General features: G+C 40.3%; 2 protein-coding genes across 2 annotated transcripts; one reads left to right on the top strand and one right to left on the bottom strand.

Annotated features, from left to right (window-relative positions):
- The first annotated feature begins 2,007 nt into the window (after positions 1 to 2,007).
- On the top strand, positions 2,008 to 5,622 carry masp2 (MBL associated serine protease 2). Its single transcript, XM_085344464.1, has 6 exons — positions 2,008 to 2,072; positions 2,143 to 2,365; positions 2,458 to 2,635; positions 3,621 to 3,752; positions 4,934 to 5,130; positions 5,361 to 5,622. The coding sequence occupies exons 1-6, from the start codon at positions 2,065 to 2,067 to the stop codon at positions 5,538 to 5,540; spliced, it is 918 nt and encodes a 305-aa protein (XP_085200590.1). The 5' UTR covers positions 2,008 to 2,064; the 3' UTR covers positions 5,541 to 5,622.
- A 2,842-nt stretch (positions 5,623 to 8,464) lies between these two features.
- dffa (DNA fragmentation factor, alpha polypeptide) lies at positions 8,465 to 14,718 on the bottom strand. Its single transcript, XM_085345145.1, has 6 exons — positions 14,554 to 14,718; positions 13,143 to 13,301; positions 12,881 to 13,035; positions 12,573 to 12,777; positions 9,327 to 9,454; positions 8,465 to 8,804 (listed from the first exon to the last, which is right to left on the bottom strand). The coding sequence occupies exons 1-6, from the start codon at positions 14,642 to 14,644 to the stop codon at positions 8,580 to 8,582; spliced, it is 963 nt and encodes a 320-aa protein (XP_085201271.1). The 5' UTR covers positions 14,645 to 14,718; the 3' UTR covers positions 8,465 to 8,579.
- Positions 14,719 to 15,041: the final 323 nt, after the last annotated feature.

Genomic DNA, 15,041 nt, shown 5'->3' with positions numbered 1-15,041 from the left:
GTTTGGTTTAAAAGGGCAGTGACCTCTTAAAGTAAAATACTCTATAATCTAACAAAACTAAAAGCTGATCAAAACTTAAAAACACTTGGCATTGCCTTCAACAGCATATATCTATTTATGTATGCTGTATCTATTTAAGAAGCCATACCAAAGATTAAAACTAGGTAGAACACTTTTAAGCCAACAGTGAAACATTCACAGGGGCTGACGAAATAAGAACACTATCAGGTTGTTTATAGTGTTATGATAGATGATGCGGCTCCTTGGAGAGTAACCCGAGTGAAAATAGCCCAGGATTTTTCTCTATTTTCACCTCCAATATCCTAGTGGGTTCACTGGAAATAAAAGCTCAGAAGCTTGAAATTAATAATTAAATTAAATTGTACTCTCAGAGACAAAAAAAGAACAAGACCCCAGGTCAGGATGAATCAGCGAGCATAGCTACTAATTGTTTATTTTCATAATGAAGTTAGTCAGAGGGTGTCATTGCTGTTGATGCATCACACTGGATTCTAAAAGCCTGAGTGGCAGCAGGATGATTTCCAGCAGGAGAACATCTGGCATGAGCACACACTCCACTGTTGCCCAGCATTATGGCTTGCAATTAGGAAAACAACAAGGTAATGGTTGAAAAAGAGTACTATCAAAAAGGTGCGAAGGGAACTTAACTTTGATGTTTCATGTGGATAATTATTGTAATTCACTTTGAGTACTAGCCATTAGAGCTTTAATGTTAGGGAAAATGTGGGTTTGGTTATTATAAGCAGTTTATTGTACAACTGTTGCTGGGTGAAAGGCCTCAGTCCCTTCTGAATAACATCAATATACATATTCCATCAAAACAGCATGGATACGCTGCTATTCCCTCATTATAATAGCTTTTACAATGAAGTCTGACCCAAAGCATTTGGCGAAGTGCTGAAAAAAACTGATGCAATCTGGTTTCATCCGCCGGGAAACTGCTGTTGATGTACCACTGAATGTTTTCATCCCTGATGAAGTAATTAGGTGCAAACAAAAGGGCCAGCCTGGTAAATGTTGTGGGTATAGTGTATTTATTTTTCTGTGGCTTTTATTTAACAACCTCGCAGCTTAGCCATTATAAGAGCAGCGTCTAAAATAATTAGTTGTCTAAGTCTGGTCAGCATCACTGTCTAAACATTTGTGTGTAGTACAAGGGATATTTGATTGAGAGTGATACAACACTTCGGCACAGTATATATTCAGTTAATTCAATTTTATGTATATAGTTTCAAATTAAAACGACAGTTGCTTCACTTAATATCGAGCAAGCACTTGGCAACAGTGGAAATGAAAAACTCCCCTTTAAAAGGAAGAAACCTCTGGCAGAACCAGGCTCAAGGAGGGAGCCATCTGTCACAAGTAGTTGGGGGTGAATGAAAAAGAAAAGAGAAGAGGGAATCAGGAGAGAGAAGTAAAGAAGAATCACTCATTGCAATAAGGGAAGCCCCCAGTAGCCTTGCCTAGAACAGCCTGATAATAATGTCAAGCCTAGAAGTAATAAATGCATTAACTATTTTAAGTTAGAGGTCATTATGTCTTTAAGACATCCATGCAATTTAACTAATTGGTGTGTATCATGTGGCTTCATTTAGAAATAAAGCTTGGTATCAAATGTATGCTGTGCCTTCTAATAACCTAGCCTAAGGGAAGCATGTATAATGTAAATAGAACTGGTCCCAGTACAGAACCCTGTGGAACTCCGTAATTATTCTTAATGTGTAAAGACAAGCTGGAGTCTATTAGAGAGATATTATTCACTGCAGTGCAGTACTTTTAATACATAGGACATGTTCTAATCTTTGTAGTAAAATATTGTGGCCAATGGTATAGAATGTCTCATAGAAATGAATCTGCTGTCATACATCCGTTTGATTTATTCCAAACTGAAGAAGGTGGAGAATGAAAACAAAGTGATCATGTGTCTCGCTCACTTTGTTTACCTAAATGTCAACCAGGCAGGACAGCTGAGTTCATTTACCCCCAGATTAGTGAAAGCAAACCATTTCTACACAGGCACTGTCCGGGGAATGAGAACCCAACATGACCGGGTGAGTGCTAGTTTTTCATTTTTACAAAGCAATCCTTGTAACTGTTGCCATCACACCTAATTTTTCCCAGTGGCCTCTATGTTGTTGTTCTTTTTTCTCTACTCCATGTCTCGCTGAGTGTGGAAATGACAGGGTTATACGGCAGCTTCACCTCTCCCAACTTCCCCCAGCCTTACCCTGACAACCAGCACGTAGTGTGGAACATCACTGTCCCAGATGGCCACAGGGTCAAACTCTACTTTACCCACTTCAGCATGGAACTCTCAGACCAGTGTGAATATGACTACATCCAGGTACATGTAGGAGGAAGTCAGCATCCCATTATGTGCACTGACTTGGCATCAGTAGCTTGCTCACTAAAAGGCCTCTGACCTTGTCAAACCAGGTTTTGGCAGAGGGGAATGAAACCTTGCGGTTCTGCGGAGAGGAAGGGAAGAACCATGAAAGCACCCCGAGGAATACAATCATCCTGTCAGCCCGAAACCTCATGTCAGTGGTCTTTAGGAGTGACTACTCTAACGAGGGACGATTCACCGGCTTCCAAGCATTTTACACCTCAGAAGGTGATGCAAAATAGTGACATTTGTTGCCAGAAGGGAGACACATTTTTCTCAGCTGTAATTACACAGAACAAAGAGTAGTGAGGTTTCTACTGAAATGCAGTCTTCACAGGTATATGCAGCAATTTTTTAATTAATTCACATTAATAAAGTCAGACAGCAAACTACAAATACAATGTAATATTTAGAAAACAGCAGGAATAATGCCCCACATGAAGAAATTATTTTAGAAGGCTCTTAATTTTATATATAATGTAACTGTTATTTATTTATGGTGCTTTCATTACAGGCCCTCCTCTTTATCTTCTCTTGGGATTTAAATGACTCTGAAGTTAACAAAAAAATGTGTTTTCCCACAGTTAAACTGTTATTTTAATTGGTTGCAGTGGCACACCCGAGAGACTTATGCAGAGCCTATGAAAAAACTGTTTTTGTGATCATTGTTTAGTTTCAGCTAATTGGGAGTCAGATTTAGCATGAACCAGATTCATTTAGTTTCTGTGTAAGTTTTAACAGTAAATCAATGGTTTTCAAACTTTTACCCTTATGCCCCAGTCCGGAAGCCAAAAAGACCCCTCACTGATCACATCCCCACTTCTTCTTCTTCTTCTTCTTTTTAAAAAAAAATCAGACATCCACAATCAGAACCATCAGAAGAGCATCAGAGTGTGTTAACTTATCTTCAGTCCAGTTTTCTCTTGGCTTCCACACTCCACTCCACATGTTTTGGCTCTATACTCCACCAATGGGACTCCACAGTTGGAGAACCACTGCAGTAAATGCACCTGAGTTAGAAAAGTGTCTTTTATTTCTATCTCTAACAAGTTTTGAAGGCCATGATGGCATATGCACTTCAGCGCGATGTAAATCAAGGAAATAATCATCAGATTGCTTGGTAGGCTAAAGGTTTTAGCAGATTTATACGCAATCTCAGGTGTGTTCATGGATGGGGGAGGGGATGCATATTTATTGATTTACTCTGTCACAGACATCAATGAGTGCCTGTCCAAGGTAGAAGGGGAGAGAGTGTGTGATCATTTTTGCCACAATTACATCGGTGGCTATTACTGCACGTGCAGACAAGGATACCTTCTCCATGACAACAGAAGATCCTGCACAGGTAAGAACGATACAGAGCGAGGCTCAAGAGGCATGTTTATCTGAGCTCAATCACTGTGGGTCAAAAGCTATTTAGCAGGGTGCAACGTTAAGAACTTGGTATACATTGTCTGACTATATTGATTTGTAATTAGGGCATTTCTGGAGCTAAACACGCTACTGCTCAGATCTTCTCAAATCTGAAACAGCAAACACTATTTACAGTGAAGAAAAGCAGGCGTCTGACCTCTTTGAGACATTAGCAACAACGCATTCAATTTGCCTGCATTCACTGACGATGTAAACACATGAAATGGCCTAATCTTTCAGTTGGCACAGCAGCACACCCCAGAGTGTCTTTGGGTTTTTTTAAGGCCATTAAAATACGAATAGTTCCTTATCAGACTTTTGAAGACGAGCATAGAAATGGGATCAGACTGCTGTGTTGTAAACTTGTATTTAAGTCTAATTGTTCTCATTTGTCATTCAAAATGCTCTCATTATTCCCTACTACGGCAGGAAAAAAAACATGTCCCCCCCCCCAAAAAAAAAACAATTTGGTGATATTTCACACAGGGCACACACTTGCCGGTGCTCCGTACTGGATTTCATTTTGTCATAGCTGGCCTGTGCTCACTTATTTCAGACTGAAAAAGCATACTGATGCACAAAGTAGTTGATCTCTGCCAGCTGGTGTAAGGCGAGGTTAATTACTGTCGATTCCTGAGGGAAAAGCGACTTCAAAATGGCATTAAAAATTGATACCTGTGTGCAGCACTAATAATGTACTGACACAAGGTAATTAATCACAATTACGAGCTGATGTGCCTTAAATTATTATTCTTTGCCAGAGGAAAAAGGGTGACAAAACAAATCATGCGATGAATAGGCAAAAATGATTATCTGCCTACAGATTGTACTAATTATATGAATTACAGCAACTCTGCCTCTTTGCAATCCTCATTTGTTTTTGTCTGAGGCAACATCTGCACATTTGCTGGGACAAAAAGGCAAAACCTAAATGAATCTCATCATTTATGATGGCAGGAAATGTTTCAATTGATGTGAAACAATTATTTTGTTCTAATCAAAAACTCTTTAAAGCCAGCACTTCAGAACCCAGCAGCTGTCGGTACAGCTTTACAAAATGGTTAAATCAGTGCCTCAAAATGATCACTTTTAGTGCACGAGTCTCCTTCGCAGTGCCGTGCCAGAGCCAGGTGCTGACGTCTCCTTCGGGGGTTCTGAGTAGTCCGGGTTATCCGAACCCCTACCCACCTATGAGCCGGTGCAACCACACCATCCGTCTGCCAGAGGGCTCCAGAATAATCCTGAACTTCCTGGAACCCTTTGACATAGAAGGACATCCAGAAGCCCCCTGTCCATATGATATGTTGAAGGTCAGTTGTGCGACTCCAAAGTCTGAACACACACAAGCTAATGAATGAGCAATGTATTCCTCCTCATGCTCGTGGAGGTGGTTTTGCCACTGACTTGTCCTGCTTGGGTGATATACTGTATAGCTATTGCGGTTTCATGCATATTTAGCCAGACATCAGTTAGGACTCAATCATGCTTGCTTATTTATTTGGTTTTTTTTTTAATTCTATCTAATGTCCCGACATGAAAGATTTCAACAGCTGGAAAAGAGTATGGGCCCTTCTGTGGCCCAACGCCACCAGATCGGATTCACACGGGAAGTTATGACGTGCACGTTGAGTTCAGGTCCGACTCTAGTGGAAAAAACAAGGGATGGAAGATCAAGTACACCAGTACCGAGGCAGAGACCCTTTCTTTGACTTCAGACTGATGGCGCTACAGTTCACGGACTCTGTTTCTAATTGTCCTTATTTTGTGTAAGATCTTGCTATTCTTTGTTACATAGACAATAAAAAGAGATTAAAATAAAACTGTTGTATTATTTAGATCCTCTTTGCTCATTACAATAAATACTGTGTCCAACTTTTAACCTAACAGTGTGCAGTCAGACGAGCATTTTCATTAACTTGGGTTTCCTCAAATTGCTGTGGGTGATTTCAGTCATCCTCTAATCTAGCCAAGGAATTGAAGAAATAAGAAAATCATTTAAGAGGGTCTAGATGTCAGTAAGTCTGGTCCAATAAGCGCCGTATGCTAGTCATTTAACCTTCATACATTATGCAGCTTGTTCTTAAACAATCCCGGCTACGCTCCTCTATCAAAACAATCATTATAGGGTTATTTAGTACAAAGAAATGACTTATCCACACAACATTTCCTCCAGCCGCGTGCCCCTCAGATGGTTCAAAAGTGCATGTCTGAAGGTGTCAGTGAGTGACAGAAAAATACTTGTGCTGATTTATTTTTATTGTTTCTTCTGCTCCAGTGTTTTGATTTCCTTCCTCCTTCTCCCGCAGAATTAGGTCAGCGCAATTTTTCAGTGAACGTGTGACTTTCTTAAACCACAGTTTGTTAGCTTTGATTGAGCTGTTTTTCCCAGGCACATATTTTGTAGTTTGTAGGCAACAACCCCGAGCATGATGTGTAGCTACTGACCCACAGATCACCTCGTCATTTTCAACCCAACAGAAATACGAGGTCCTGTGTGGACATGTGCGCTGTAAACTGTCAGCCCACGAGGGATTAAGGCTTGTTTACAGCATGAAATACCAGACAGCCCTCGGGGCTCCTGTGTGCTTACCGAGCAAACCTGCAGTTCTTACCTGAGCGCCGTTAAGTCATAATCTAATGCGCATGGAAGGTGTAAGACATGACGGAGCAATTGACCGCTCCTGTGCTCTCGCGCGCTCACTCCTAACTGTCCAGCCTAGTTGGAGCTAATTCCACAGGAATTACGCACACCATGAAACCCATTAACCAGCTGTTGAAAAATATCCAGCCGCAGCACGCTGCCAGTAGGCTGTCAGGCTTATAGCTAATATGCCCATCACTATTACACTAGTGCACGAACTCAGTTAAGTTGCTATAGAGAGAAATATAAAGTCTCAATATCAGAGACTGCTGCTTTTTTGTCATTGGTAATAATGTTCCTGACCACGCATACTCCTTCACCTTCACTAATAGGTGTTTAGAGTCTTCAAATTCAATATCACTAAGGAGATCCCTTGGTTTTAAGGCCAAACGCTACTGCTGTGTCACTTTACAGTGCAAAGCCTTTGAGGAAATCTCAAAAGTACTGAACTTTTTCCTTTTTTTTTTCCATTTGGATTGTATTGGATTCTAAATGCTTTCAATATCTGTCACAATAATGTGGGACAACAGCACTATGGAAAGTCTGAAGGCACATTTAATGAAAAAAATAAAATATAAATCCCTCCTCCACCATGTAACATGTATAAACATGCACCACCATGTACAATTTCCTTTAGCTACTTGTGGAAAATTAATATGAAACAGCCTCCTACAACCTGCAGTTTTTCTTGCTGATGAGCTGAGGCACAACTTTTTATTTTTTTGGGCATACATGGACACAATACCGAGTAATTATAAGCTGCTTACAAATGCTGCACTTAAAGGGCATCTAATATGAAAGTACAAGCTGGCAGTGACATTGTAATTTCCCCACAACACGAAAAAGAAGAGGTCTTTCTGTAAATTCAGATCCTTCATTTGTGCTCATTGTTCAGGACACAGATGACAGGCATGAGAAAAGATACATCCCCATGAGTCACATGGACACTGCACACGCTGTCCACACCCTCTTACATCACACTGCCAGCAGACTCGTGCATAATAAGCTACAATGTCTCACACACACAGGGGTCATATGAATGAACATGTATCTAACTTTTTATTATTAAAGCAATGAACGTGTCTGTGTAACCAATTCAAACATATCTGGCCAATTTTGGCCCCCCCTTTGTATTTATTCCCGTTTCTGCACTTACCATTATTTATGAGGTATTTCTTCTCCTCTTTCAGATTCCATAAAACATCACAGTGAAATTTCGCATTAGGATGCACAGTTTTGACAAATATTTCAAGATTTTTCAGCACACTCATTAAAAAATTCCTTGACTTTTAATGCAGTTTCCAAAAATAGCTAAAAAAAAAATATGACTTAAAAATGCATTAACAAGGCAATATCAGGATGACCTGGATACCAGATTTTCACTTTAAAACAGCAGAAGCTAAATTATGTGTTTAGCTTACTCTAACTAATTAAAAGTAACTTTTTACCTGCGTAAACTGAAGATCTAAAATCTCAAATGCGGTGCATCCCATCAATCATAGCAATAGTTAAGGGGCAGCAGAAGGCAAAATTTTAAAAAAAGAAAAAAGTGTAATGATGACTATAAATGTAACAGGCAGCCTTAAAACAACAGTTCTTCATTTTTGGAGAAAAGAAAACACTTTCTTTCTTTCTTTTTAAACTTTCTCACTGTGATAAAGCAAATAAATGTGAGTTAGATGAGAAGACCCATTTTATTTAAATACACAACAGTGAACCTTGGACTTTGGCCTAGAGGCGCAGCAACTTTTCTGTCAACTAGCGAGGTTGCCAGAAGTAAGAGAATCTCCCCAAATACTGAGTTATAGCTTTAAGTTTAGATTTGTTTATCTGTAGTTATTCTCACAGCATGAAACACAAAATAAGAAACCAGCTAAAAAAAAAATAGACCCAAGTGGTTAATGTCTTTGATAAACATGACTTGTGTAAATCATCCAGCTTCCTCTTGAGGCAAAAGCATTCAAGTGGTTTTGAAATCTTACAAAGTGTCAACACTTGGGATTCATGTATTCCAGCAGTTTTGTTATTATCAGTAACGCAGGGCAAAAATCCTACTCTGCTGGCCCCGAGGCTGGTAGTGTGAATTCTTATCAGTCTGTGCTCAGGTAGAGTCTCGGCCTAGTTGCCGCCTTGGGCTTGCTTTTCGACGCCCTCCTTCTTCCTCTTCTCGCTGGACTGCTGGCTGCCGCGCAGCTGTGTGTTGCTCCTGATGGATTGCACTGCCTGAATCTGCCGGAGACGTGCGGTCAGCTCAGCTTCGCAGGCCTGCAGCAGCGTGGACGTCCTCGCTCTGTCCCAGCCCAGCACCTGCTCCATAGCTTCCATCCCTCTGGCCACTACCATCTAAAGACACACAGACGGGAGCTCCATATAGTGGATATGGGAACATATGAGGCGATACACTGGCTTGCCCTACTAACATAAGTTTATGAATGCAAATGGAGATGGCTGACAAAGTCTTGTGCTTACACTGTACCTAAAGTAAATGGGATTATATCAGAACTGATGACGCAGGGGTGTGTTTTAAGTGTGTCAGGATGGGCAGTTTCACATGCTTGCTTTGATCATTTTGCAGCAGACTCACTGGGGTGTGTTACGACAAAAGCCTTACAGCAGAAGGAGTGACGTGGGAATATGATGACGTAGGATCATTGAAGGGAGTTGCCCCACATTGCTGCGATATGTAAATGCACCTCATTTGCTGGTGCCTGTCTAAATTTGCAGTTTGAACTTCTTGGTAGTTCTCAGAAAGAGTGGATTCTCTGCGACATTTACAATACAACAGATGTAAAAGTACACATTTGGGGTGTTTTTATTTGCTGATGTTTTGAGGCAGACTTAATCAGAGTTGTGTGAATAGGCTACCTGCAGATCCTCAGTGGAAAGCCTGGTCTCTGGCGATGTTTTGCCTTTCAGGACCATCAAAGTCCTGGACATAAATCCAGAAGCAGAATCCACCTCCATTCCATCTGGCACATCCACATCCCCGGCACCTGAGATATTGAAACAGGTTTCGATACATTTCAAAACATTTTAAACATAGTAAATGATTATTTCAGGTGGGGTTATTAAACAACAACAACAGGTCCACCTAGTGACCAAAAGATAGAAGTGCAGCTCTTCCCTCATGAGAAATTAAGAGAATGAACCGATAACAAATTCAGAAAGAAAAATAATACATGTTAACTAATAACATCTGCAGTTGTTTGAACCTCCTTCACTTAGAAATAAAAATACATATTTTAAGATAGAAGGGCAGCAAAATAAATAAACTGTGTTTGAATGTGTGTTAATGTTAGATTGAAACAGGCATCGAAATAAAAAAGCTGCTTGTATGAATGGGTGAATGAGGCATGTTGTATAAAGCGCTTTGAGTGCTTAGGTTGAGTACAAAAGTGCTACATAAGAACCAGTCCATTTATGTCTCTTGTTCTTAAATATAGAGAAAGTTTATGTATGATTTTCACATTTATTGTTTTCTCAAATTTTCTGATTTGACCACCCCTCCTCGCTGGCTAAAGTTATGTCAGTGATGTCCCCGACTCTCATCTAAAGAACTACATCTGGGGCCATTACCTATCTTGAGGGCTTCATAGTCACGGGACTATATTGATTATTTTGCTGGGTGTATTCATGCATATTGATCACATCTATTGATTACATGTTTGTTACGCAGAGGGAACTGTATAAGCACCCTTTTCAAATTAATGGTTTTTTGTTTGTTAAGCCACATAACACTGACCTATGAATCATTCAGTCATAAAAAGGTACCTCACTCAAGGGATGAATCTTGAGTTACACGTGTTGTGTCTACACATAACAGACATCTTAGATGAGCATCAATTTTAAATTGTATCTTTGGACACTTTGTTACCACAGCCTGTCTCAAAAACACTGCATTTCCGTTTATGCTTGCACATTTCAATAAATTGCTGTTCCTTTTTCCATGTTCATAGTGAAATATGAAGAATTGACTTTGACCACCTTTGCTCTTCAACACAACCTGAGCTCTGTTAGGCAGGGATCACTGTCATGCTGAAAAATGAATACAATCAGATCAAGGATTGATTGTGGACTTTAAGAGGACCAGGAAAACCTTGTCCCCTGTTTCAATCCAGGGGGTCAATGTGGACATTGTGGAGGACTATAAATACCTCGAGTATACATGGACAATAAACTGAACAAAACATTGTTGCACTCTACAGGAAGGGCCAGAGTCATCTCTATTTTCTGAGGCGGCTGAGGTCTTTCAACATCTGTTGGATAATGGTCAGGATTTTCTATGAGTCTGTTATGGCCAGTGCCATCCTCTATGCTATTGCTATTGGGGCAGCAGGTTGAGGGTCACAGATGCTAACAGACTCAATAAAGTGATCCGCAAGGCCATTAATGTTGTGGGGATGGAGCTGGACTCCCTTAGGGTGGTGTCTGAGAGGAGGATGTTGTCTAAGATAAGGACAATGCTGGATAATAATTCCCACCCACTCCCTGACTAGCCACAGAAGCATGTTCAGTGAGAAACTGAGATTACCAAAAAGCACCACTGAACGACACAGGAAATCATTCCTGCCCATGGCCATCTCCCATCTCCCTCAACTCCTCCGCCTAATACACTGTAAACACTGCAATAGTTACACACAACAGTTAAATGTCAATCATATATACTTCACCTGTGTAATATTCTTGATATTTGTAATTGAATGATTTGTATTTGTTAGTACTATTTCTTAAGTTTGTAAACTTTGTAACATATTGTATTATTTAATTAGTTTAGTCCGTTACTGTTACTGTCTTCGAGCAACTGTAACCCACATAATTTTTAAAGTACTCTGATTCTGATTCTTTCCAGACAGTATTACATGGTGGATCAAAAACTAACTTTTGTGTGTTCATAATTCTATCATTTTTGACACGATCCCCAACACCACGGGCTAAAATGCAGCACCAAACCACGACAGAGCCTCCAGTGTGTTTTATAGACACTCGGTTTTGGACCCCTCTCCTGATGCCCTCTGTGGACACTGATGACAATATGAACCAAAAATCTCAAATTCAGATTCACTCCATAGGATCTGCTGCCTGTTGATTTTCAGTCCAGTTCTTGAATAATTTGGAATATCTCACCCATTTCTCCCCTTTCCCTTCCATAAGAATGGCTTCTTGACTGCCACCCTTCCACTGAGACCATGTCTGATGAGGCTTCTGTGAACAGTAGATGGAACAACTGATGCACCACAGAAGCATCTCTTACACCCTGTGTCAGCTCTCTGATTTGTTCTTCTATTTCTTCATGACATGACTTACATAGACTGTTCATCTGCTGTAGATACTTTGCCACTTTTTTTGTCCGCCAACTGTCCAGTTTACTCAAATGTTTTAAGGACATACTGCACACCATGCTAAGAAAAGCCAAAGCTTTGGCAAGTTTTTGGCAGTCACCATGTTGGCACATTTTTACCTTTGGCATTTTCATTGATTCAACTAAAAAAAATTGAAACAAATGATGTGTTTTTGCCTCACACTGCTAGTAACAAAGCGCCCAAAGATTCAATTTAACATTGGTACTTTGCTATGGTGTCTGTTATGTGTAGACAAAACGCTGGTTCATCCCTCGAGTTAGGCACCTTTTAAAGCTTGTCTCATAGGTCAGCTTTAAGTGGCTTAACAAACCTCTCAGAGGAAAACCTTCCCTAAAAAAGGTCAGGTACAAGGACTGAAAATGAGTAAAAACAAAAGCAGCCAATGCACAAAGAAAAATGTCAAAAAAGCTTCAGAAAAGCTGAAGCTCAAGGCTTCAGCGTTGGAAAAACTGTTGCTCAAGGCAACCTAGAAGAATTATAAAAAAGTCAGGCTCATTGGAAGCAAAATATAAAGAAATAAAAGGTGGCTCCAGACTTTTGCACAGTACTGCAGTTCACGGAGTTTCTGTATCCCAGTTTGAATAATGACACAGAAACAGCTTTCTATGCAAGACTTAACTTGTTACAGAGTTTATATTGTGTATCCGTGTCACACTACAATAATCAGGAAATCTGATTTTCATATCTTTATCTCAACAAACTATTTCCACACGGTAAACATGGCAACCACCTCAAAATGACACAGCCGTACCTCCCTGAGAAGGCGGACTTGTTTCTTCCTGTTGTCTGTTCTCCAGCTCCACAGTTTTCAGGTAAAGCTGGAGCAATTCCTTGGATTGCCGCTCCTGCTCTCTTCGATCCAAAACCCTCTGCAGCGTCTCCTGGAGCTCTTGGGCCTTTTTCTCTTGGAAGCCCAAAGCAGAGGCTAGTTCAGGGCATGGGGCATCCACTAAGGTCTGAAAAAGCAAAGCAAAACAATAAAATACAATTTGCGGCTCCTATTTTTAGATTGATTAACACACTTATCGCTTTCTTATACTTGACATATAATGTTGGTACCTGTAGGTCCGCCTCAGACATGAGAATAATGGTAGTCAGGTCCTGCTTCAGCTGCTGAGCCAGTTCATACCAAGGTGCTACAGTACTGGAGCTGTCCACAGTATCAGTCTCCAGCATCACAGAATCCCTAGCCATCCAAGCTGTGCCACCATCAACTAAAAAGTAAATATCAAATCAACACAAGGTGGTGCATTCCCGGGATATTAATGATTGATGATAAAAAGGATGCAGAAAAATGTCAGATAAAAGTAAACCTGCTTACTCCTGCAAGGTGGAGACCACCTCTCTTTGTCATTCAATAGCATGAATTTTGTGTTTGAGGGTAAACACAAAAAGTAAGCCTGATCTTCTACTACTGTCCCATCATTCTCTAGGACCACTGTGACTGAGTCACTGGAGTTGAACCCAAGACACTGTCGACCTGTTAAAAGAACAGAGAAACTACAAATATTATAGAGTGTCCCAGATTATTTTTATACTTCAAAGTGTTTAGCCATATGGTTGTATCCATCCAGCCGATTCAATATCCCAGCTGACTGTTGTGGAAAGAGGTGGCCGCAAGTCCAGTTTAGCATAACAAATTAACCTCACATGCGTGTCTGTGGACTGTGGGGGGGAACCAGCAAATCCAACACAGATCCTTCTCTCTGTGAGGCGACAGTGCCGCCCATATTTCAGAGGAAAACAATCAGTATTAGTGTATCCCATAAGCCAAATATTCAAAGCAGTAATACCTCAGACACCACCTGTTCATCAGGTGATTCAGCATACTTCCACATGTCAAACAAGTCAGTCCATTTAAAGAGTCACCAGCCCTTTCATCAAAGCTGCTCCTATTTGCAATACAAAACATGTCTTACTTCCACTCGCTTTTAAAATTGTACAGCTATAAATCAGCACCTCTAGTTTAATAGTGCCCCAGCTCAATATTTCATATACAAGTATTTATTTATGTATATTGAATAGGAATAAAGGCAATTTATAACTTTAAGCTAGCTTTAAAACCAAGAGGGGGGTTTTCAGATAGCATCCTAGTTTTGTCACTGGCAGTTACAGGAGACTTTATCAGAATCAGAAATACACTTCTATTATCTTCATGTAGGTGGCTTCAAAATCAAGGACCCAGCCTGACCTCCTCCAAACTCTGCTGACACATAACAATCAAAGACGTAGAAACACTTTTATTAAAAACCTTTTTTTTTTTATTAAAAAGAGAAAAATGGAGAAAAAAAAAGTCTGGGGGTAACGCCTGGTGACTAGCCTTCTAGGAATGAGCAGGAAGAGCAATGACTTTTCATGTTTAGCTTCTGCAAGTTTAAACACGATGGATAAAAATGGTGATGCTGCTTCTGCTGCCACACACGACTAGATAAGTAAGCTTGTCGACAGCAATAGCAATAATCACCTCAGTTGTAATGTTAGTGCCTCCCAACACTCTCACAAATCACTGAACATATGAAGTTCTTTCACTTTCGCAATATGAGACCCCGCTTTTAGCGCTCAGCACCAGTGCAAACTAAACATTTAAATACTGCACCCACAACGTTTGACTGCGTGAGACGGTACTTCACGTAACTGTCACACACCCGTTCAACATTAATGAATACATCGCTTTTATTAAAAAGAAACTCTAGCATGATAAAGTTCAGGAATGTAAAGTCATGACAACTTACCTTTTTTCTTAAGCTCATCTATGGAAAGAGCTACTAGCCCATGCGTTTGTTGTCGTGTGAAATTGCACACCTTACACGGTTTATCCGTCATTGTAGTCTGCGTTTAGAGAAGCAGATTTTGTGCTTTCTTATACCTTAATACTGACAGTTATCGTCAGCAGCTATCAACTGCTACCACTATCCCCGAATACGGAACTGCCGCCGTGCCGCTATGGCATCTGGGATATGTAGTTTAGCACATACATAGAAAGAACTGCCTTTGTGTTTACAGTTTGAATATAACGCTATAACCTCTATAGCGGTAATTTGAGTGTATTTTAAAAACATCTTTTATTAACTATTTTCAAGCTCTAGACATAAGAAATATGAGAATAATAACATGTCCTTCCGAGTAGCTCCTGTTAAAAAGCTCAAAGGTGGACTACCGCAAATGACCGCTAGATGGCGACCAAAGAAAGTCTGGCCTGACAGTGGAGTTCAGTTCTTTC

The sequence above is a fragment of the Diplotaxodon limnothrissa genome, linkage group LG20, assembly GCF_057381915.1.
Source record: "Diplotaxodon limnothrissa isolate DT_005_m linkage group LG20, D_limnothrissa_male_GT1.1, whole genome shotgun sequence".
Lineage (NCBI taxonomy): Eukaryota > Metazoa > Chordata > Actinopteri > Cichliformes > Cichlidae > Diplotaxodon > Diplotaxodon limnothrissa.
Note: the sequence above shows the minus strand (reverse complement) of the source record. Positions and strands in the feature narration are given on the sequence as shown.